A 23,117-nucleotide genomic window follows, 5' to 3' on the forward strand; every position below is an offset into this window, starting at 1 on the left:
GCGTGCATGCACACACACACAGACACACACACACACACAGAGACACATAAACTTATAAAAAATATTTAGAGAGAATGAACAAACCATCTGACTTGAAAAGACTTTCAAAGACCTGACTTGTCTGCAGTGCCAGGGCCTGAGAGTTTATCGTGAAAGGTCCTAGGCTGCCTGAAAAGACTCAGAAAGGCTTCACTCCTCTGTCCCTCTTCCTCAGAGAAGCTGCTTTCTCCCTTCACTGCCAGGGAAGAAGATAGGAAGAAGGTTTAGGGTACAGAAACATTAAAAACAGAAAGGGCAAATGATGAGATTCTAACATCTGGAAGCAAGAAAAACAGGCAAGAGGGGCAGTCAGATGTGGGTCCAGTCTGGGCCCCACTTCTTCTCTTTTTAAACATCCCCAAGCTCTTTCCCTCACCCTTGCAGGTTTTCCTTTAAGCTAAGCTCATGGTCCTGGAGACATAGTTCAGCATTTAAAAGTGCTGGCTGCCCTCCCAGAGGTCTAGGGTTTGAAACCTAGTACCCACAAAGTAGCTCACAACTGCCTGTGAATCTGGTTCCAGGTGATCCAATGGGCTCTTCTGACCTCCATGAGCTCTGCACACATGTGGTGCACAGACACACATGCAGGCAAAACACCCCTACACATAAAATAAAAGTAAATGAATCTCTAAGTGATCCCTTCAACTTATCCCTTAACCCCTTCCTCACCATCTCTTCCTCCTCCTTCTCTTTTCGCTTTTCCCCCCGCCCCTCACATACCTGTCCTACCTATAATTTCTTAACCAAATAGCACAGGAATCCTAAACTACTGTACCCTCAACTAATTATTGCAGCCCTGGGGTTCCGTCAGAATCTGTTTTTACAAAGAAATAGTCAGTCTTCCGATTTCCTGTCAGGCCAGGGTTAACCTTCTAAAGACTCTGGGCTGCAGACTACAGATAGATGCTAACCAGAGAGTCGTCTCCCTGCCTCCAGACATCCTGCTCTGCCCCTGGAACTGAGGTCTTAGAGGAGCCAGGAAGTTTGAGTGGTGAAGTCCAGTCCTATCTCCCACCTACCCATCATTCCCTCCTGCTGCAGGGCAGCCATGGGTCTCCATGAACATCTCCACTTTTTCCCTTTGAACTCATCAGGTTCTGGATTTTTGTCTGAGTGGACTACTGAGTAGCACAGTTCTACTTACGTTTATTGACCACACATACTCAGACTCTGTGCTGCTTCCAATCATAGGCTATAAATGGGTGAGGAACCGGCTCTTACAAAATAAAATAGGGAAATGTACACTGCCTGCTTGTTCATTACAACGTTCAACCATTGCTTCTCCAGGCTAATCAGGATAGAATCAGCTTAGAACCAAGATCCTGCGTAACTGATGCAGTCATTACACCAGAAATAATAACGATGGCTCAGCAGTTAAGAGCACTGGTTGCTCTTCCAGAGAACCCAGTTTCAATTCCTAGCAACCACTTGGTGACTCACAACCTTGAATAATGAGCTCTGATGCCCTCTCTGGCAGGGAGATGTACAAGCAGAAAGAGCACTTGTATACATAAATAAATAAATCTCTTTTTTTAAAAAAAAGAAATAACACAATAAGAGTAACTGTTTTCATATATGTACTTGCTGCATATAAATAATTAGAAAGTATGTGTGTGTGTGTGTTTATATATATAAAACTTTAAATACCAGCACAGTGGCTGACATAGTTACACATCCAATGAATGCTGCTATTTGTTATCATTTGTATTGGGTTATGATTATCATTGTAATTTTATCATTTCCAAAATGCTAAGCTCTCAAAAAAAAAAAGCAATGAAAACAAGGCCCTTCTCCTTTAGCAATTTCTAGAACAGTAATGGGTCAAGGGGAAGTAATAAAATTTGCATATCCCAGGATTATAGGAGTCCAAACAGGGTCTATGCAAAATGAGGTCCTAGACGAGGGTGGGAAGCCAACCCTGGGGTGCAGACTTCTGCAAGGAAGTGGGATCTCCCCAGACAGAAACAGGGGAAACACTGCTAGGTGTGTGCTGGGCCGGGTTTCTGCCGCTGACCCTGCCCTCAAGTTTAGCGGCTATGAATAGAGGTCTTGAATGCTAAGCTGTCTTCTGATCTATCTTGTTGACAAGCCTTTTGCCTGTTACTAAGTCATCCTTTTAGCATTCTCACATCCCTGCCAGATCAAGATCTCAGCTTAGCAGGCAGACATGGAAAATAGTTACTAGTGCTCTCGGGGCAGGCTCAAGCAATGACAGAGGGCAAGCAATTTCCCCCGTTTCAATTCACCGGTGATGCATTGCTTTTCTCAGTCTTTATTTTTCAGATACTTAGCTTTTATGATTGTTTCTGGGAAGTGAACGGTACATCGTCAAAGGACGAATAGTTCGTGTTTCCTTCCCATTCACCAGTGCCCTAGAGCCCTTGTTGGCCTTTTTCATTCAGGCATCAAACACAGAGGACTGGAAATCACCGATCTCTGATTTCTGAACATGTGATATTAATATAATATAATTTCAAGAGCTGCATGAAAGCACCTAATTTTAGCTCTAAATGTTTTTGACCTTAGCTGCAACGTTCCACAAGTGCAGTTAAATTTCTCTCATTCCAGTGGTGTAAAGGGCAGGTCAAGTATTGGCCAAGGTGCATTAGGAGAAAGTGTTAATATTCAAAACAAAAGCTAACCGGGGGCTGTGGAATCTTGAAGCTAAATGGGCTTCATGTTTCATTTGAAACTGGCTCTCTCATCTCACAAGCCAGAAACCGAGGCCTCACTAGCCGCTATGAAACAGTTTTAAAACTTTCTTTCAACATTAATGTGTCTGCTTTTATGCCGTATTTCACCATTAATACCAAAGCCAGCACTAGAATTTAAGTCTCCTGCTTTAAGTGAGTCCCACCCTCTTCCTACCAAAACACAGGGACGTAGAATGGAATATGGAGACTGTGTAAGGCTTTGCCATAAACCTTTGAGCAGAGTCACAAACAGCATCCTTACTTGGGTTTCTGAACCCTCTTGTCCTTTTGTCTTCGATCCATATTGCTCCGCCATCTTCTCTATACCTCTAAATTTCAAACTGAACCCTTTTTTCCCCTCTAAATGTTCTACAAGCACAACCCTTCGGGCTGTAGTATTTGTACATCAACAAAAACAAATCAAGCAACTGATGAAGATTCTGAGTTGACAAATGTTGAATTGGGGGGGGGGGCATTGCTGTGAACACAGTTACCAGTTCACGATGCTTTGCCCCTTCCACCAAGAAGACCAGCTGTGGTTCTTAGGACACAGTCAAGCTACCTAACTCCAGGCTTAGGGCCAGGCCATGCGGATCAACTTTGTAAAGTTGAGGAGGTTCTTTTTTAAGGAAGTCACTACTTCTGTGTGCACCATCTTCCCAAGAACAGCTGAAGGACTGTCATTTTCCGGCCCCTCTGTCCGCAGGGGGCGATGCAGGGTCCTGAAAGGACTCTACCGTGGGCAGGCAACATAACCAACAATATGCTTTTCTTCATTTTTAACAGACTGGCTACAATATTTACTGACCCTAGCATCACCCATTTGGAAATGGTTAAGGATTAAAAGTTCTTCAGGCCGAGGGACTCGGGGTTTCTAATTGCTAATGTTTGAAGTCAGTTTGATTCCTCGGAAATTTGTTCAGCCTGATGAAAGCAAAACTCAAACTCCCCTCAGGGCGCGAGGTGTAAGATCTTTGGGTTCCGTTGTTTTTCTTTCGTTGTTTGGGGGGAGTCTGATGGTTTTTGAGGGATGGCTTCTCCCAAGCCTTCCCAGGTTACCCGAGAGCCCTCTCCTCTCACTTCTCACTTAGAGAGACAACGCGCAGCGCAAGACCCATCTCTGGAGACCGGACTCTGGACTCCACATTTTCAAAGGCTCAGAGCTGCTCCCCCTTACCCTACCCTCCATCCGCCACACCCGGTGCCTGCTGCCCGGGCCCCTCAGGCCAGGATGGGAGCTCAGCCGAGCTGGGCGCACCGCAGCAGAGTGCACCCGGCCCAGAGCTGTGCAGGGGTCTCCCGCGATCTCCAACTCTGCACCACGGAGCTGATTGTGACGGGTCGGTGTGACTGCACACTTGTGAAAGTCACCCGAACTATGGATTCACAGGGAAGGATCCAATCCAGTTCCTTCCCTGGTGAAACGTCAGCTGAAATTCCTTGAGAGGCTCAAAAGACTGCCGTTTTCCTAGTGACAGGGAGGCTAGGGCGTCGACGTGATGCACGCGCGAGAAAGCAGAGAGCAAGATTAACTGTCCACATTCATAGGTGAGGTCTTTTCCTTTAGCTGGGGGGGGGGGGGGGGGGGGAATCAGAGAACAGCAGAGAAAGCCGCAGGCTATGCGATTCAGGAAACCTGTCTAGTTAATATACAGACCGCTCCCGGGCTCCCACTAACATAAGGACCACTGAGGACGAGTTTATTTTCAGATTTTTGTTTCTTATTTTGTTTTGTTTTGTTTTGGAGACAGTGTCTCACTATGCAGCTCTGGCTGGCCAGAACTCTTAAAGATCATGCTGACCTTGAGCTCATATAGGTTCGAACTGCCTCTGCCTCCTGATTACAGGGATGGAAGGGGAATATCCCCATGCTGATATATCCAGGAGTTTGTTCGCTCTCCTTTTCTTACAGTTTCATCCTATAAAGTATGAGGCAAGTTTTCGTCACCCATCTTATCTGAACCTTCGCAACTATGTGGGGCTAAAAAGAGAGAAGGGAAGAAAGAGGAGAGGGAAAAAGAGAAAGAAGAAAAAGAAAGAAAAGAAATAGAAGATAATTAGGGGATATATTTCTACATGTGCTTCATACGTTCTTAAATTAATTTTCCCAATTTGCAATGCTTATCTCAACTCTATGAAATATAATTATTATCTAGACTTCTCCTACTCCACTTACTTCCTACTTGAGTAGGAGGGGATGATATTACTCTTTAGAAGTGAAAGTAACATTCTGGCCATACAGACTAAAACCAGCATTAGTCACAAAGAAATGACTGAAGGAGAAAACTGCTGCCAGCGCCTGATATTTAATCAGTATTTAATTTATATACTTTCATTTTTCTGATATTTCTCCTAGAATGTGTTCAAAATCACATTCTAAGAATAAATGAAATAATTTAGAAATTATTATTTCTAATAATATAATGAAATAAATATATAAAGAAATAAATAAAAAAATAAATGAAATAAATGAAAATAAATGAAATAAATAAAAATAAATTTATTTTTTTAATAAAATAAGAAATAAATGAAAATAGTCCGTATCTAGAAGTTTCAAATCTTATATTCTCTAGACTTTAAAGTATAGATAAAATTGATAAAAAAATTTTCTTTCCCAAATATTGTGTTCCTAATCTGTTAAACTGGCTACACCCTACTCTTTCTCTCTCTCTCTCTCTCTCTCTCTCTCTCTCTCTCTCTCACACACACACACACACACACACACACACCACACACACATGCGTGCACACGTGTGTGCATGCAGAGGAGCAGAGAGAGGGGGGAGCTTCTTTCCCAGAAATATTATCTGTATCCCACCTTTCATGTATGTTTCTGAGGTTTGCTGTGGTCATAGAGTTCATAGGGTGCCGTGGTTTCACATGCATAAACTTGTACTATTTTTTTTTTACACCTTTATAAAGGCCAAAGCTGGGTAGCAGTTTGCTTGTTCATTTGTTTTAATACAGCATCCATGTAGAGATTGCCTGTTCTCACTTCTGGTATCAAAAGCTCCTTAGCAGTTTGTAGTCAAGGAAACACCCAGCCTCTTAGCGAGGCCATTAGTGGTGCTGAATAAGCTTTGATTAGTCCTCCCCAGTTGCTTAAGTCCCCCACTTCTTCCATTTCACAGCAGGTCCCCCCTCCAAGTCTCATTTTCCACCCGGATGCTTGCAGCAAGGGCCTCACTTAAATTAACTAATGATTATCTTTCCCCAAAGAAGTGTAAACAGACCTGATTTATAAATTTGCTAATTGCTGTTCCCGGTGCAGACCCGGGGAGTATCTCAATCGTGCGCATATAAAATTCCAGGCTTACTAGAAACCAGAAAAGACAGAGTCAAAATAAACCCCGTGCATGAGAGGGCTGAAGAGATTCCACAGTCCCCAGCTGCTTGTTTTGCCCTTCTTTTGCGAAAGTCAAAATTTAAGCCTCAGGTGGGAGGGTGAGTTCAGGAACGTGTAGTTGGCTTTTGAAAGCAAGAAAGAACCAGCTCTACTTTCAGGACTCTCGTCAGAAGAATTTCTGCATTTCCAATATAGAGAAAAGAAAGTGACACACTTATACACTCATTTTTAAAGTAACTCCATTTGTTCTAAGTATAAGAACAGAGTTCTACTGGGGTTCATGGTTAAAATCGCCAGAATTTGTCTCTCACATTGATACTTTAATTTTCTGCTAATAGACTTTCTGTGATGAATCTGGAATAGTCGGCGGGCGGCGGGCGTTTCAGCGAAGGCAATGAATGCCATCGGGTAGGCTTGACCAAACAGCAGTTTAGGTCTTCTGCACCGGGCCGCATCTGTTTTGTCCTTCTCTCTGCATTTGTCTAGTTCGACAGGTGTGGTTAAAGATGAAGAATTTCCGTTAGGTTTGTGGCCCTATGCAAAGAAACTGTATGGAGAAAAAGGAAGGACACCTCTCCAATATTCTGAGTTTTCTTGGGTTGACCCTCAAACTAAGTGTTTTAGACCACTGTTCACTCCCTCCACATAGACCGTATGTTTTAAAGATAGTTTACACTAACAATTTTTTTTCATAATTAAAATTTTATGGCTTTTGGGCTTATTGATACGAGGATGCATGGGGTGTAAGAAAAACGTCATGGGGTGTATATCGGTTTAATTTCTGCCTGAATTCCAATCCAAGAAATTTCTTTCCTCCTCCCTACATTAACGTCACTCTATGAACTTTTCTTTATGGGAATTTCATCTACAAAATCAGTAAACCCAAAATGGCTAGCTGTAAACTCCAAAGCCTTGTTCAACGAGAAATGTAAGAAACCCGGCGATGGAGAAGCCGGGTGAAATAGAATTCAGAGTTTCAAAGCCCTTAGGTTGTGCACGGATTTGCATAGGAAGCCTTTGTCTGTCATTAGGTTTGTACTGGACGCGGGACTGGCGGACGTTGGGGGTGGGGGGGAGTCTGAGGTGCCCTGCGGACTGTGGGCTAAAGGTGTTTGAACGAGCCCTCCAAACCCCCTGGCGGCTTAGTGAATGTGCTGTGCAGTACTGAGCCTAGTTAGTAGACTACTGCCTCACTGGACCGCCAGTCACAACAAACTCTGGCCATCTAAATTTCCCCATTCCCTGGCCTCTCGGCGGCAGTCTAGCTGTTTACTGTTGTTATTTCTTTGAGACCGATTGAGTTAGGATTACTTTCCTCCCACCCGCCACCCCCATGGCTTCTCCCACCGCTGGGATTTCACGTAGCGTCTGCAAAACCAATTCCCATTGCATAGGAGCGAATGAAGAGACACGCTCTCCAAGCCCCGCGCATCCACAGACCGACTGTAGTCAGTGTCTGTCCCGCTTTCGGAAACGCACTCTTGGCCTTCATTCTCCAGTGAACAATCTCCAATCAATGACAAATTCTCTTCTTACCTCCTCCTTTGCTTCTTCACGAAAGGTCACTTACCAAAGGGGGTAGCCTCTGAGGAAGGCCGTATGAACGGCAAACTTCCAAGGCCCTCTTAATTCCTTGTCTGGTGCCGGCCGCACCCTGGATGCCCGCTTGTGTGTCAGGGGCAGCGCACTTAGAGCAGCACGGAGAAGTTACAGTCCTGTGGGCAGGCCTCCACCCCAGGCAGACCCTCAACAGCTGCGTAGGGCTCCGCACACCTTACCCCGCGCATCTGAACCCATCTTGGGTCTTGGCTGATGCTAGACATTAATATTCTTTGCGCTGACATCCAACTCATCCCTCTGTATCCGTTTCTTAAACGTCAGTGCAGAGTCACTTCCTCCCTTTCACCCCATTTCCCTATTGGGGATGTGGTGGGTAACGTCAGGATTGAAATCCCCGTTTTGCTCAGAGCAAACAATACACTGGCAGATTAAGGAATGTGACCAGTTAGTCTCAGCGCTAGCTCGGAGGAAACTAGGAACGAAGTGCTTGCTCTAGGACAGCGGAGGTTTCTGCTTGGGCTTTTCCCCGGTCTCATTTCACCAGGGTTTGCGCGTGTGGGTGCAAACGAAAATGTTAAGAAATTCTGCTTATCCACAAGCGTGCGGGGTGTCTATCCGCCTGTACCTGCCTGTACCTGCCCACCCGCAAGGAATGCCACCTCCCGAGGCCCGTAGAACCCGGGCTGGCCGCAAGGCCTTCGGCCTGCAGACTGGAAAGGGGGGAAATTCCTTCCCAGAAGGTTTGAATTATTTCGCTCCGCAGGAGACCGGGCCTTGGCCGCACTCTGCCGAAGATTCGGGCGGGAAATGTCTAAGCCAGACGTAGGGGGGTGGGGAAGAACCAGTTGAGCGTCGGAGGGGTCGAAGCACCGAGGGCGCCGCCGAGTGCTCGAAAGAACATTTTCAAGGCCGCAGCCACAGCAGCTGTTCAGCCGATCCTGGGTGAAAGTTTCCTCTGTTGAGCTTAGCCAGAGACCAGGGCCTTGAGACTCCCTCTTGCCGGTGGTCTCTACATCCTACGCCCTAGCGTCTTCTCCAAAAGACAGGGAGTGCGGGAGAGAGTGCCAACCGGAGACTAAGACAGGAATCTGAACCGAAGCCCCGCAGGCCTAGAGATTTGGAAGACTATGAGGCTTTGGTGGAAGCTTTTGAAATAAATATTGCGTCCTCTGACCAGTGAGTTGCCTGCAGAGAGAAGGCCTTGACTGGCTGGTCGTCCGCTGCTACAGGTTGGCGCCTCAGGCTTGGGGTGCTCAGGCGTGAACTAAAGCCAACTTAGTCCAGACCCGGAAAGAAACTCCAGTTGTGGAAAAAGCAAAACGGCCGGCAACTTTCGGAATTAAAGTTTGCTTTACAGTTTAACTTTACCAGTTCAAGTTGATGGTTTCAGGTAGGGTAGGGCTGATCGAAAATAGTTGAATCGATTAAAGAGAAGACGGTGAGAACAACGAAACTGGCTTCTTTGGCCCAATGAGTATTTAATCAGGCCCTAGGCCCGGAGGCAGTTTTGGTTTTATTTTGTATTTATTTTCTCCCTTTGCCTAGGACTAGCAACCAACACAGCAACCTCTCCCACCCTAATCGAGAAAAGACAAATTATGAAACCGAGTAGGAGAAAGACACTGTTCTGAACTGGGTAGGTCAGTCGCCTAAGCAATTCCTCTATACATGTCTCTAACCGTGGCCTTTAGAGGGGTCAGGGTGCTATACTAGAGGAGAAAAAACCTACAAGGCCTCCAATTTCTGCTCACGGTGTCTACAATTGGGTCCAGAGTGGGCAGCTATGACACCAGGGCTCAGCACTTCTCCACATCAAGGGGACCTTTATCCTGAAGGGTGATTTCTCACTCTAAGTCTAGAGAAGAAGACAGCCTTTAAGCCATTGCCAGAGCTCCAACGTCTTCCCAAGGCCACGCTGGGTTACCGAATGCTCTCGGTTTTGGATTCTGCTCCTGAAACATTTCCCTGTTTTCTAACTCCAATGTACCCTTTGCCTTTTTCAAACAAGTTATCAAATAACGGGACAGAAAAACAGTGTTGCTAAGGTTCGCTCTATAATGCACCTTTGCCAGGCCGGGACTATGGACTACTAAACAAAATTCTAGAGACTGGCTCCCCACACTCATGTGTTTGTGTCTGGTACAGTCTCTTTTCCAGATCCCCTCTCCTTGCTCCCCTCACTTCCGAGCTGGAAAGGATAGCAGAAGGGGAAAGTTGTGAAACTGTGTCCATATTTTTGACCCCACATGTTGGCTCTTTTGAACATAAGACCCTAGACACACTCTCAGCAACCTAGATTTTCCCCAGAGAAAAGCTCCTTTGACAAGACATCAGTCTTGCTAAGTAGAATAATTTCTCCCTTCTCCACTGTTAGGGAAATAAAATAAAAGTGACTCCCAAATCGAAAGTTGTCAGAAGGCCTGCAACACATTCCACTAACTGTACCGATGCCTCAGTGAAATTCTCACAACAGATAAATTCGGAGAGGAAACGGGCTCTCGCGAAAGAAGGGTCGCACGTTAGCCATGTGTTCCATCCTATATTGCCCATGCAGAGGTCCGAGTGGACCTGTCCTCTCTCCCAAAGAGAGAAAGTCGTGAATGGACAGAATAAATCTCCTTTTAATTTTCTTTTCATCGACTAATAAAAATAATTCCCCAGCACTAAAGCGAAATTCCGTAACAGGCTGCAAGAACACGAAGAATTTCTAAAGCTCTGCCTCCGTGGGTCTCTGGCTAATCGCGTTATTATTAGCCTCGGGAGCGTGGAAACTGAACTGTCAGAGAAAATGTAAGCGACAGCTGTCCCTCTTCGGCTTTGGCCAGCTTTTAGGCCAGGATCTCCAAGCTCTCCAGCCTACTGGCTTCTCCCATCCCTGTGTGGGTGGTTGCCCCACTCTACCCTCCCTCCCTCAAGCCACAGGACCTGGGTCTGCTACTCCTGGATTTTAGCTGGTACAGGGACACCCCCAGCACGGGTTTAGAAGTCAGAACTGAAAATATTATTTGCTCTCAAGCCGCTAAACCAAGTTGTGACTGTTGTGTGCGTGTGCGTACATACAGGATTATGACAACAGCTGTTCCCCCCAGGCCGGTTTGCACTGTTGAAATCTTGGCACTTAATAGAAAATGTGAGGCTGTTTTCCCCCTGCTAGGGTTTGTTAAAATACACACATTGACATCTGCCTTGAGTTTTAACTGTTATGTGTATATTGTATTGTCTGGTATGGATAGATCCAAGACAAATTAGTTGAAACGTTTACCCACCCAAATACAGAAATGAGGGCCCTGGATAAAGACCTAAGTTTCAGGATATAGTGTCTAATATGTCTCCAGTGAGGCAGAAATAAAATATTCTCCACCATCTAAATCTTAGTTGGGAGAGAAACTAAATGAGAAAAACGGAGCTTTTCCCACGACCGCAGTCAGGGCTTCACAGGCCAGCACTCGGGAGCTCTCAGAAGCAAGTCGCAAATCAACTGGGCGCTTTCTCCAGTGTCTTTGACTGCGCTCTTCTGAACCCAGGGAACCTTAGCCCTTTAGAGTGGGCGCCTCAAAATGCTGCTTGCTCTCTCTGCTACAAGAGAAGGGAATGAATGCGAGAAGGCCTGCTTGAAATTGGCTATTAGAATGCAAGGCTCGGGCCAGCCCCCCAAATTGGTTCCGGCGAATTTAGGGAGGCTCAAGTTATTTATGCCAAGAAAAAGAAACCCACGTTGGAGGGAGGCAGGGAGGCAGCCGGCCGGGCCTCTCTCCACACGCGGGCATATCATTTGGTATTCCTTCTCCACCCTCCTCCCCTTGTCCGAGCTCACACACTCACCCGGGTGGGGCTCCAGGCCGTGGGTCGCCGGGTCGTCTGTGTCTCCGAGTGGGCCTGCGGGACTCAGCGCCTCCATGGACAGGTCCAGCCCTTTCTCCTCCCAGTCTCGCAGCTTCCGCTTTTTATTTGAGCCGATCAAGGCTTCAACGGAGAAGGCATGTGCTCTGGAGCTCAGGGCGACTGCAGATCTTCTCCTTTCACTCATTTTAGCCGCCCGCACCCGGGTCCCCTCTCGCCCGCGCTCTACTGAGCTGGCAGCCCAGCGGCCGCACGCTCGGAGCGCCTGCGGGGCCCGGCCCTGAAGAGGCGGCGGCGCCGCGGCCGAAGCTGGGGCGGCGGCTCCGCGGGTGATCTGCTCCCTCCCTCCGTGTCCTCCCCCGCCCTCGACCGGCGGATCAGACCGGTGCCCCCAGCTACCCCAGATTCTAGGAACGAGCGCCAGGAACGCCGCCCGCTCACTGCATGAGCGCTGAGTCCAGTTTCCCACCCACCCGGGCAGGCGCTCACAAGCCTTGCAGACTGGACTTCATCTTTCTTTCCTTTTTCTTTTTCTTTCTTTCTGTCTTTTTTTAAAATTCTTTCCTCCCTTTTTCTTTTTCGCCTCCCTCTCCCCCCTTCCCCTCTCTCGGTCTTCCCGTCCTTCCCCTGTTCCAAACTTCTGGGAAACTTTTCCCCCCTGAATTCCTCCCTTCCTGAGGAACAGGGGGTAGGCAGTGAGCTCCCGTCCGAGGGGTGAGGGAGAAGGGAGGGGGGGGAGGAAGAAAAAGACAGAGGGGAGGGAAAGCCAGCCCCCAACCAATGGCAAGAAGGGAACAAGAGAAACCTCGAGAGCTCCGGCCAATGAGGAGAAGGGAGAGACTGAGGCTGGGGCCAAGGCTGTGCGCTGGCTATCCCTAGGATGCTTCCCTGCCAACTTTAACCCCTGGCTTCCCGGTGCCCGACCGGTTTCTCTGGGGGAGGAGGGCAGTCGGGACAGCTGAAAGTCATACTCAGATCTCTGCCTTTATAGACTCGACCAAACTACAAATCCAGATTGCAAACCCGTACGTTTTCTTTCCAAATTCTCTGCGCCTAATAGACCTGGCTACTATAATCAATTTAGATGCAAATCTGCAAAGTTGGTGCTGTGACAAATTGCTAACCTGCCCTCGCTCCAACAAAAAAGGCAGAATAGGTCTCTGATCACGTCACACTTGCCCCCCCCCCCCCCCCCGCCGCCAGGGTTTTTGAGATCTGCCCAAATTTCTCCACACAGGTTACTGCTCCGTTCCCGATCAATGTTTTCTAAGCGGGTCTGGTTAAGGCAAAACGAAACAAACAGAAAAGTCCTGTTGCCATCCTAAGTCATCTAAGTGAATATCTCAAGATTTTACCCTCCTTCCTCCTCTACTTAATGGAGGGAGGAGAAGGACTGGGGAGACCTGAGAGAGCTTGGGGCGCTGGCCTTACCTCGGGTACAGCAAGCTTACCCTGCTGGACTGGGCCCGCACCACACAAATAGTAACTTCCATAGCGCAGGACGCTATGAGCTGCCTTTCGCCTATTCCGGGCTCTTATTCCAGAGAACCCACAGCGGGTATTGAAAGAGAGCAGCTAAGAATTTTGATGGCTGAAAAGGAGCCTTTCAAATTTCTTTCAAATCCCCTCACCTCCCGAACTTGGCTCTCACCTCTTACTATCTCCCTTGGCGCACACTCCCCCCACCCCAGCCCCCTTAAATCTTTCAGGACAGTTCATTCAGCACGGATAGTCAAGGAACTTAAAACCCAACCTTCCCTACCATTCTTCCAGTCGACTGGTTCACAGGCTATTTACCCTGATTGCGAATAGCGTAAAGGCCCCAGCGCAGACTTATCCCGAGCAAGTTCAGTGTCCCGCCAGGTAAATAAATAAATATCTCATATTTCGGGGACAGAGGCCTAAAAGCCTCATTTCCCCATTCCAAAGACCTGGTCAAGATAATTCTATCCTGGGGCTATGAGGCTGGAAAAGGCTGGAAGCTTAGCTTGGAGGGGGAGGCCCAGCCAAAAAGAGCCTAGCTGGGCACTGAGCAAGGTCGGAATAATTAAGCTTACATGAAGAGCTACAGGGCATGTGAGTAGCTCCAAAGAACCAGCTACGGTGGTAAGAAGTAAAGGGAGGCTGTGTCACCTCTGAAAGGCCACACTATGATGGCAGCCTCAAGGACCAAGGAAATTTAGTTTTTGCCATTCTCACTGAGGGCCTCTGCTGCTGGAAGCAACTTCCACATCCACATGGTGAGTGTGCACTGGTCTTTGGAGAGCTAAGCTTAAGGTTCAGTTTTGGAATTTCCCTCAGTTTGTGCTCCAGCCTGGCCAAGAGCAAGCTGGTGGCACAGCAAATACAAAAGGCGCTGTGGGGATGTTTCCACCAGTCCTGGGCTCTAGGACCTTCCTGGGGTCTTCTCTGACTTGGAAGTTCCCAGGTAGCAAGGATAAGAATTTACCACGTCTGGAAAGTCAGACACTCCCATGGTTGTTCCTGAAGATTCTGAGAAGCAAGTGTCAAGGTGCCCTTGCCAACCAGCATCTCTTGCAGAAACTATGGCTGAAAGTGACCAGACACAAGGTAACCCAGGAGCCCTGCAAATCCCTTCCCCAGCAGCTTATGTCCTGCTCTGGGCTTCTGGTCTCATCGAGCCTCTCAGAAGCCCTCATGGTTCCTCTCCCAACTCTATAGCTAGGAGCCAGCCTACATTAGGCTTAGTGAGAAAGTTATGGGTCACCTTCTAGATTTTCCCAGCTCTTTCCTCCACTCCATTGTCTCCCATCTCTCTTTGAAAGCCTCTTTCTATTCTTTGAAAGGCCTGACCTGGACTGAGAAATGGATATAGCATATAGGGCAGATACCCCTCTCTGAACCCATATTAGTTGTCCTGGGTTTCTCCCACTACCTTGGGTCAAAAGGAGGCCTTACCTGGCTTAGTCATTAGGGCGCTTGCCTAATCAGGCCCAACAACCTGTGTTTGATTCCTGTGACCCACAGGGTGAAAGAAGAGTGCCAACATCTACAAAGTTGTCCTCTGACCTCCACATATGCAACATGGCATGTGCATGTATGAATACACACGTGTGCATGTGCACACACACAGAGCCCATATAAATGCAATTTAAAAAAAAAATTTAAAAGACCCTTTAATCACCAACTTAGTCCAAATGTAGGTCCAACAGCATGAGCCCACCCATATGGCAGACCACAGACAGAATGCCTCAGAAGTAGCAACAGTGCCTTCAATATAGGCCACTGCACCCCACTCCATGGCTTATGTGTGGGAGAGGCCTCTAGGAATGGCGTGGCCTCTTCTTCAAGCTGCACCAACCCTGTCCCATATTCACTTACACTCTACAGCCGCACAAAAACCAATCCATGAAAATGAAGACTAGCAGACTTGGACCAATGAGAAAACTGAAGTTTCCCCAAATAAGCTGGAGGGGCTTTAACATTCTGTGTTCCCACTGGAGTTAATCTAATTTACCCCATTAGGGGTATACACACCTTAGTGAAAAAAAACTATGTTGATGGGAGACGTGAGAGGGTTATTGAATAAGGTGATGTAGTATGTTTGGCTTGGGTACACACAGAACAGTCAACAGGCAAGGAGAGGGAGTTGTGGGGTCTAACTGATTTGAACATGGAGTGTGTGTGTTTTTCTTCTATTGATCGCTCCAAGGGTTTCAAAAACCTACTTTGGCTACCTTAGTTTCTTTATCTTTTAACTTTTAGGGATAAGTATGGGGTCCCCAGTTTTGAGGCTGATATCTAGGCATTCACCAGGCCTCCCAGCTACAGGCTCCACCTTGTGACTTAAACAGATTCTACAGGCTATAATTCCACCTCAAGTCTACACCAGGCCCAAAATCAAGCCAGAGGGATGAGCCCAGCTCCTGCTTGAGTGCGAGAAAAAAAAGGAAGAGTGTTAAAACCCTGAAAAGTCAGAGGAGATCCTCCCCCCCCCCCCCCGCAAGTCACTGGACACCAGAAGGGACATATGTGTACATGAAGTCTAGACCTAGTCGTGACAAAGGACACCAGGAAGAAAGTAGAGCAGAGACCGCTCTACTCAAACTGGCCCAGCCCAGTCACCAAAATTTCACAGGTAAAACAGAGTTCGGCAGCAACAGGATAAAAATCATAACGAAAAGGAAAAGCAGGCATTCCCAGAAACGGAGACCCCCCCATGCCCATCCTCCATTTCTCTTCCCCCGTTACAGCACACGAAATACCACCTTCAAGTCGCTGCTGCCTAATGCTTCTAATGCTTCAGTGCTGAGGTGACCCACCAGCCGGCTTTGATTTCAGGGAATTTCGAGGGAGTAATTGAAAACAAAGTTAAGAACAACTGGCCAGCAGGACACGTGAGGCTTCCCCTAAACACGTGGGAAGGACATTCTGTGCGGGCAAGGGGATTGTAATGAACTTGGCCATCAGGGGAGGTGTAAAATATTATGAGGCGACTATGGGGTGGGAAAAAAATCGCGGAGACTCTAAGGTGAGGTAAGCCTGGTGATCAGTCCTACTTCAACCCCAAACTGACCCCTAAATCGACCTTAGGCGTGTCGATTAACAGGCTAGGGCCTCAGTTTCCCTTCTCCAGAGTGCAGAGAGCGAAATGGTTTGCAGCCAGGAATAAGCAAGTTATTCGTAAGGTTTTATTCTGGCTGAGATCAAATCTTCTGGCAATCTGGAGCCAATGTTTACCTCTTTTCATGTCTGCTTTCAAACTGGCGCTCCAGAGAACTGGAAGAGCGCGAAATGGGACGAAGTAAGTGGTCTGGAGCCCTACGCGGCAGCGGGGAAGAAGAGTAAGTTTTGAGAAGCCCTGCTCAAGGCAGCATGGGCTTTCTCACGTAGCGCGCACCTCCTGGGCTGGCTTTGGTCCACAGCTAAGACACTGCCTAAGTCCTTGGCTATCCTGAGGAACCCCTGCCCCCCACAACACAGAAATTTTTTTCTTTAAAATAAAAGTCCACGAGGGCAAAAGGTCTTTAATGATGTTTTTTTGTTTTCGCGAAATAAAAATCGTCTATTTTTATTTTAACCCAGCAGCGTGCCCACCTCTCGGCCCTTCCAGATGTTTGCAATAAAATCGCAGGTTTTGCCTTTGGGACTTGAAATAAAATTTAACGGCCTTCACCCCGTAATTATTCTCTTAGCTCGCCCTTCATAAATTTATCTGCTTTCTATCGGCGTTGGGGCAAGAGGCGAGCGAAAGGGGGGGAAAGCCCCGATTTTATATTTGTGACTATAAAAAAGCGCCACCCGGTTTCCTCGCCTTCGGCCTCCGCAGCAGTGTGGCCCGGCAAGCCGGGCAGGCGGGCCGCAACATTGCACTATTGTTCCCCCGACTTGGGTCTGCTCTGGAACTCGGCCCCTCCACAAAGGGGGCCTTGTGTGGCCCTGCCCGCGGTGGCCGCGCCCAAGAGGCGAGGAAATCCTGTTCCCTCAGGCTCAGCTCCTCTTTCCCTCCACCGTTAGAGCTACCTTGCAGCCGGGTTTGTGCCTTCCTTGGGCTTCGCAGGAAGCGGAACTTCCTTTTTATGCAAAGTTCTTGACTGTAGGGGAGGAACCTGCCTGAGGATTCACGGGCAGGCTAGGTAGGGTTGCTTGTCTACAGAAGACAGTCAACGTCAAAGTGGAGGGGGCACTGACGTCCCAGATTTGGGGCAATATGTGAAGCTGGTGACTGTCTCGCCCGCCACCCAAACCCTTGTTTACACCGTGTACATTCCTTTATCCGCCCATATGCCTTTCTAGACTTAAACATAGGCACAGCTGATCGTTTGCTCGAGTACATAACAGCACTGTGCAGACGTGCTGGGAAGTGCCCTGACCTCGCCCTGCTAGGCTCTCAGAGGCTGCAGAGGTCAGTCTGCCTTTGACATCTCTTTACGGGAACCTCAGCCACAAGCTCTCCTTGATCTAAAGCTTAATCCTTGCGCTGTCTTTTAACCACTTCTTCTTCTTCACCTATTAGGGACACCTTCATGTTCAAATGGTCAAAGCCAGCTGACAAAAGGAAGAAATGGACCCAGCGTTCTGCCTCCGGGGCTCACTCCTTTGTAGGAGTCACCCGTTGCCTATGGAAGACCCCAGCTTTTGGCTAAGCTCCAGGAACTGGAACTAAGGACTGGGAAGCGAAAGCAGGAGAAACTGGAGTTCCAGTTGAGAGCAGCAAAGCTTTGCTTGCTTCCAATCACATCCCTAGGATTCTGGCTTGAGCCAGCAGGCCCAGAGTCAGAAACGCCAAATCCAGGAGCCACACACTAAGGTAGAAAATTCGCCGGGGGTGCTTTCTGGTCCCAGGACTCCCAGCTCTTCTAGGTTTACCTCCTAAATGCAACTTTGCCTCCTTCCTGGTAGTCTGGCAGGTGCCTGGTCAAACAACTCCCGTTAGGGTTTTTGGTTTTGTTGGTTTTTTTTCCTGTTTGTTTATTTATATGAAGAGGGTGAACCATCTAAAAGCCTATTGGATGAAGAGGTAAAGAAATATCAGGCCCTGCAGCCTAATGCCATAGCAAATTTGAGACATAAAGATGGTGCCCCAGGTTTCTTGGGTAAAAGTGAGTCAGAAATGAAGTAGGCCAGAGGCACAACCTCTAGTGCTAAAATCTGTCGGAGCTCAAATACCAACAGCTAAATGTAAACAAACAGTTTGGGGTATTGACACGCTGATACACTGATGTCCTCCCCCCACATACACCAGTAGTGGTCAGAATTCATTTGCCATCAATAAAATAGCCACCTAGGAGCAAAATGTCCTCAGTGGAACTGTGGGAGTCTACCCCCAGAGACCATCACCCACAAAGACTGGCTGAGAACTTTTCCCCTTCTCCTGCCAGTGGAGAACAAGCTATCACTCAGGGGCGGACAAGAATTACCCATGGTAGACAACTGTACAACTGCTGGGGAGGGGCTGGTGGTCAGAACATCTTGCCTGGCAAGGTCAATGCGACCAGCACTACTGGGCTTCTGCTTCCATTGCTTTTGGAATCAGGTGGAGTTGCAGGAGTTACTTAAGGAATGAGCTAAGTCACAGGAGCTTTGACTTTGGCCTCAAATAAGTGGACTACTTTGTGGCCCCAGGACCAAACCAAAGCAGGTGGCACTGGCGTAGGCCAGAACCATATTGCTATCATTGGTACTCCTGGCTTCTTCACTATTAGAAAGTTCTACACAATTTCCCCCATCCCCCCCCCAAAAAAAACAAGAAAAGGCAATGTTATGCATAGACCACAGCTTCCAGGAAATCCATCCAAAGAAAGGATAAGGCATGTGCATCCCCACAGCCTCGCTCTCACCACCCACCCTTATCTCCATTTCTTCTTTCTGGTCGGCATCACATAAAGAACTAATGCTTTAGGCTTTGGGGGCCTGTGCTAAGTGCTTAGCATGGACCAACTCACTCCACCCACTTTGACTTCTGTGAGCCAAGAACCGGTATTACCAGCCACATTTTACACACGGGGAAACTGTGAGGTGAAAAAGAGTTATGTAACTTGGCAAGGATCTCACAGCTTTTAGTGCAGGTAATGTCACTCCAGAGCCAGAATTCTTAACCCCGTCCACCCCTAGCCTCTCTTCTTGCATGTTTCCTTAAGCAGCTTGCACACCTAGGTTCTCCCAGGCAGAGTTGCTGGAAATTGGGAGGCACCAATGGAATTGTCTTATAAGAGGATGAAGAATGTCCGCCCAGTTATAAATACACACTGGAGCCCTTCCCAGTTTCAGCAGGGCGTCTATTTTAACATGGGGGTAAGAGGTAGGCACTCACTTCATATCTTTTCCCAATGGGAAGGGCAGCCAGGTGCTAGGCTAAGTGGATATCATTCTGCATGTACTCATGGTTTCCTGCAGAAAGGTAACTCAAGGTGCAAGCTGGGTTCAGTCAAGTAGGATCACGTGGGAAAGCTTGCTTCTGGCTTCTTGGGCTCCAGGCCTGGGCTTGAGCAAAGACTCATTTCCACAGCAGTAACCCATTAGTGGTCCAATCTCAGCAACATCTATCCCCTGCCTCCCATCCACCCAACCCCACTAATAAGCAACTTGGGGGATGCTACCTATATTTGCAGCTGAGAAGGGTGATTAGAAGTCAACAAGAACTCTCTTCTCCGGATCTACCTCATCTTGAAGAATCTGTCCATCTCAGAAGTGTGGAGGACTGTAACCAACGCCCGACAGACAGGCAGGCTACTTCTTGAAGACAGATGTACTCGTACAGTTTGAGAGCTATCTCTGAAACTCCATGGTCACCAGAGAGGTGCTTCAGCCTCGGGAGGAGCCTTCAGTGCTGCCAGAGTCCCCACCTTGCTCTCTGCCTCAGGCACATAGGATTGGACTGGAAAACCATGGTGTATTTTGTCTTGTCTATGACCTAGATGTACTTAAAATGAAAAGGAAGAACAAGTCTGGTTGCTTATGTGAGTACCAATCACTTATATTTGAGTATCTAAAGCCTCAGAAATCAGATTGGGAGGAAAGCTCCAGAGAGAAAAACCTTCTGTTATTGGTCCCCTCCCACTCCCCACAAAAGAAAAACTATGGTGAGAGGAAGGGTGGTTTAGCAAGAAGCAGGAGAAAGGCAGTGGTCTGATGGTCTGATTGCCAAAGGGGCTCATGTAAGGCCAAGTAACCCATTTGGGAAGGAGCATCCTCGAAGATGCTGCAGTCTCTCCCTGGCCTCTGGATTGTGATACTTCCCTAATTGACTGGGCCTGTTGCAGTATCCAAGTGCTTCTGGCTTCCATCCCTTCCAAAGCTTAGTCCCCCTCCCCCTCTAGCCTCCAGCAAGGATGGGGGCATCTGTGAGAAAAATGAAGCCAACTTCTGGGACAGCCTGGACTCTGTGTCAGCCAGCTTCTGGATGTACTGTCTACAGGATCGGAAAGAGAGCAAGATGCAAGAAAACACACACACACACACACACACACACACACACACACACACACACACTTGATTGCAAATCCTGTTTCACTGGAGGACCAGTTTTCTTCAAAGTGTTTAAAATATCACCTCTTCTCAAGGCAAAGTAATGCTGCCCAGGGGTGAGCTGGGTGCTGACCCTTTATCCTGTGGCATCCTTGTCAGCTCCTGAAAGGAAATCTCCTCACCTCTGCAGATGCTGCTTCACCTACCCTACCTTTTCACCTGCTCCCTTACTGCCTGGAATTTCTGTTTGCCTGTCTCCATCAAATCCGCTTGCATTTGAACATGTCCCTGCATCACAATAAGTCTGGCTCTCACATATCCCCTCCCACCACCCCCCCCCAGGCACACAAGAAAAAGTGTGTCCTGGGAGGGCCTGTCCTGGGCTCCAGATGACATTAAAACACCGAGCTTTGCTTTGCTGGTCTACCCCCTGAGTTCAGTCCATGTGCAGTGTGTGAATAAGCAGGGACATCAGTAGCCTCCTCAAAGGCAACCTGAAGCAGGTGAGCTGTGGGCTTTAGGAAGACTTGAGAAAATACAAGCCAGGTGAATGTTAAAGGGACAGAAGAACTTAATGAGAAAAATTAAAAGGAAATAGAAGAATGGAAAAGTAAGAAAGGAAAAGCAAAAAATAAATGAATTTAGGGCTATGACCCCAACACGACATAAAATACGTTTTCAACCATCATCTAATTTCCCCCAAGAAGCTGGGCACAATAAAAATCTAGGGTGAATCTGCCGGTCCCGAGGGACTGGAAGTCCTGCAAGAGTCTTTGTGAAAAGCAATAAATGTCAAAATATCAGCGATAGCAAAGCAGGGGCAACCAGAAGGAAGCCTGAAGTGCCCCACCTTGGGTTCTTAACACTGGGAAATTCCTGCTGTGACCTGGCAGCCTAGAAGGCACCGGTGAGCCAACAGAAGGTGAGGCCAACCTCCAGCTCTCCTTCTTCAAGTATTGATGTGCAGCATCACCAGAAAGAGACAGCTAAGGTGGGGAAAAGAAAAGGAGAGAAAGACCGAGCAAGCTACCGAGGGTCTCGGGGAAAATGGAAGCCATGAAACCTGGGTTTTGCTAGTTTGGCCTAGCAGAAAATGTGAGAGCCCTTGAGTTTCGCTTGAAGAGGGTGGTGGGTGGTGAGAAGTGTTGGGGAGGAAGCCAGGAGTGTCTGTTGTTTTGTATGTCTGTCCTCTCTTCCCAATCTTTAATCCAATATGGGGTTATTAAGCAAAGTATAAAAGGAGGTTTCACGTAGGTCTAATTCTCGGCAAGCTCTTGGCAGCAATGGAACTGGATGAGAGCTCGCTGATAATGGCCCTCCCTAACCCTTGCCCTACCCTCCATCCTCCACCCCCCACCTCCACTCCCGCCTGCGCGCGCCCGTACACGTACACACACCCACACACCCCACTCGGCTCAAGAAAAGAAGAGTTTTCATCTCTGGCTGTCCCTCAGCTCTTTCCAATTCACTCCAGGGATCTGGATCCGCAGCAGTTTTCTCTTTTCCTCAAGTTCCTCACCACACCCTTCCACACCTTCCCTCCCTGAAGATCGTGGTCAAAGACAAAGCCTGACTTCCGGCTTCAGCTGTGGTGTGTGTGTGACACCACCGGCCCTCCTGAAGAGAGAATAAAAAGCCATTGACAAGCAGGAATAAGTGGCAGGCAAAGCCGGGTGACCAGATGTGCCTGGTACCCTAGACCTCACTGCTGGGCTTGGACCTGGGCCTGGAAGCTCTTCTTGGCTCTGCAGCCGCGGAATTACATTATTTTCCCCCAGTCCAATCATTTTTTAACAGAAAGATATTAAAGAAATATAAATTGCTGCTTTGAGGGATCAAAGTGTCTGTTTCTGGTGCATCTGGGAGAGTGGGGGGGGGGAGCGGTCACGGTTGCCCAACTTCAAAGTGTTCCGTTCAGCGAGTTTGGGCCATAGTATTTAAATTCTCTTTCCTTCTAACTTTGTGGGCGGCGCAGCAGAGAAGTCATTCCTCACGCTGGTTCTGGACACTCGAAGGAAAGTGAGCCGAACTCACCGCGCTTTCGCCCGCCTCTAGTCTCAGAGCCCCGAGGTTCCTGCAGGTCCCCAGGACACTGAGGGCGCAGGGGCGTGGTGAGGGAGAGGAAGGGGGCTGGCTGATCCGAGACCGTCGAATTAACCAAATACTCCAAGAAATAGTCGAAAACCCCGGGGTTGCCAAGCCGGACCAAATCTAATTCGGGTCAGCTTCTCGGAGCCAACTGCTCCGCTGCAGAGACTGGGGAGAAAAAGGTTAGGATTCACGCTATTCGGACCATCGGGTCAGTTTCCGGCTGAGGGTACCAGGACTCTCGCTAGTGGTTTGTTTCCACGTAACCCAGACATCTGGGCGACAGACTCCCCGGGACTGATGGGTGCCGCCAGTCTTTCCTGGGACCCCGGGGCACGTATGCCATCCTCAACCCGTACGCCACGCCCAGGGCAGTGCTGAATGGCGGGGTCGCCCCCGCTAGAAACCGCGCTGAAAGCTCAGGCACTTCGCAGGATCAGGGAGTTTGGGCGTCTGAGTAAGCTGGCCGCAAACCGCGCTGAGGACGCGGGAGAAGTTGGTCACCTTCCGATTTTGCTAGGGAAGTTATCTGGGGACCAAGGACAAACGCGCGCGCTTTAGACAGACCTGCCTCCGAGCAGATCCAATGTACTGGGACAGCTACATCCCCACAAAGCTCCTTGC

General features: G+C 48.3%; 1 protein-coding gene across 2 annotated transcripts in view; it reads right to left on the reverse strand.

Annotated features, from left to right (window-relative positions):
* The window catches only part of Tbx15 (T-box transcription factor 15), a 117,755-nt gene that overhangs the window by 93,984 nt on the left and 654 nt on the right, over positions 1-23,117 (reverse strand). Inside the window, exon 1 of one of the 2 annotated variants that reach the window (XM_085677924.2) lies at positions 11,460-12,073. The exons of the other annotated variant lie outside the window; for it this stretch is intronic. Within the exon in view, the coding sequence (XP_085534050.2) occupies positions 11,460-11,664 (205 nt within the window). The 5' untranslated portion in view covers positions 11,665-12,073. Of the gene's footprint in view, positions 1-11,459; positions 12,074-23,117 lie in introns of those variants that run through there. 2 annotated transcript variants of the gene reach the window in all.

Source organism: Myodes glareolus, chromosome 17 (assembly GCF_982192425.1).
Source record: "Myodes glareolus chromosome 17, mMyoGla1.1, whole genome shotgun sequence".
In the NCBI taxonomy this organism is placed as follows: Eukaryota; Metazoa; Chordata; class Mammalia; order Rodentia; family Cricetidae; genus Myodes; species Myodes glareolus.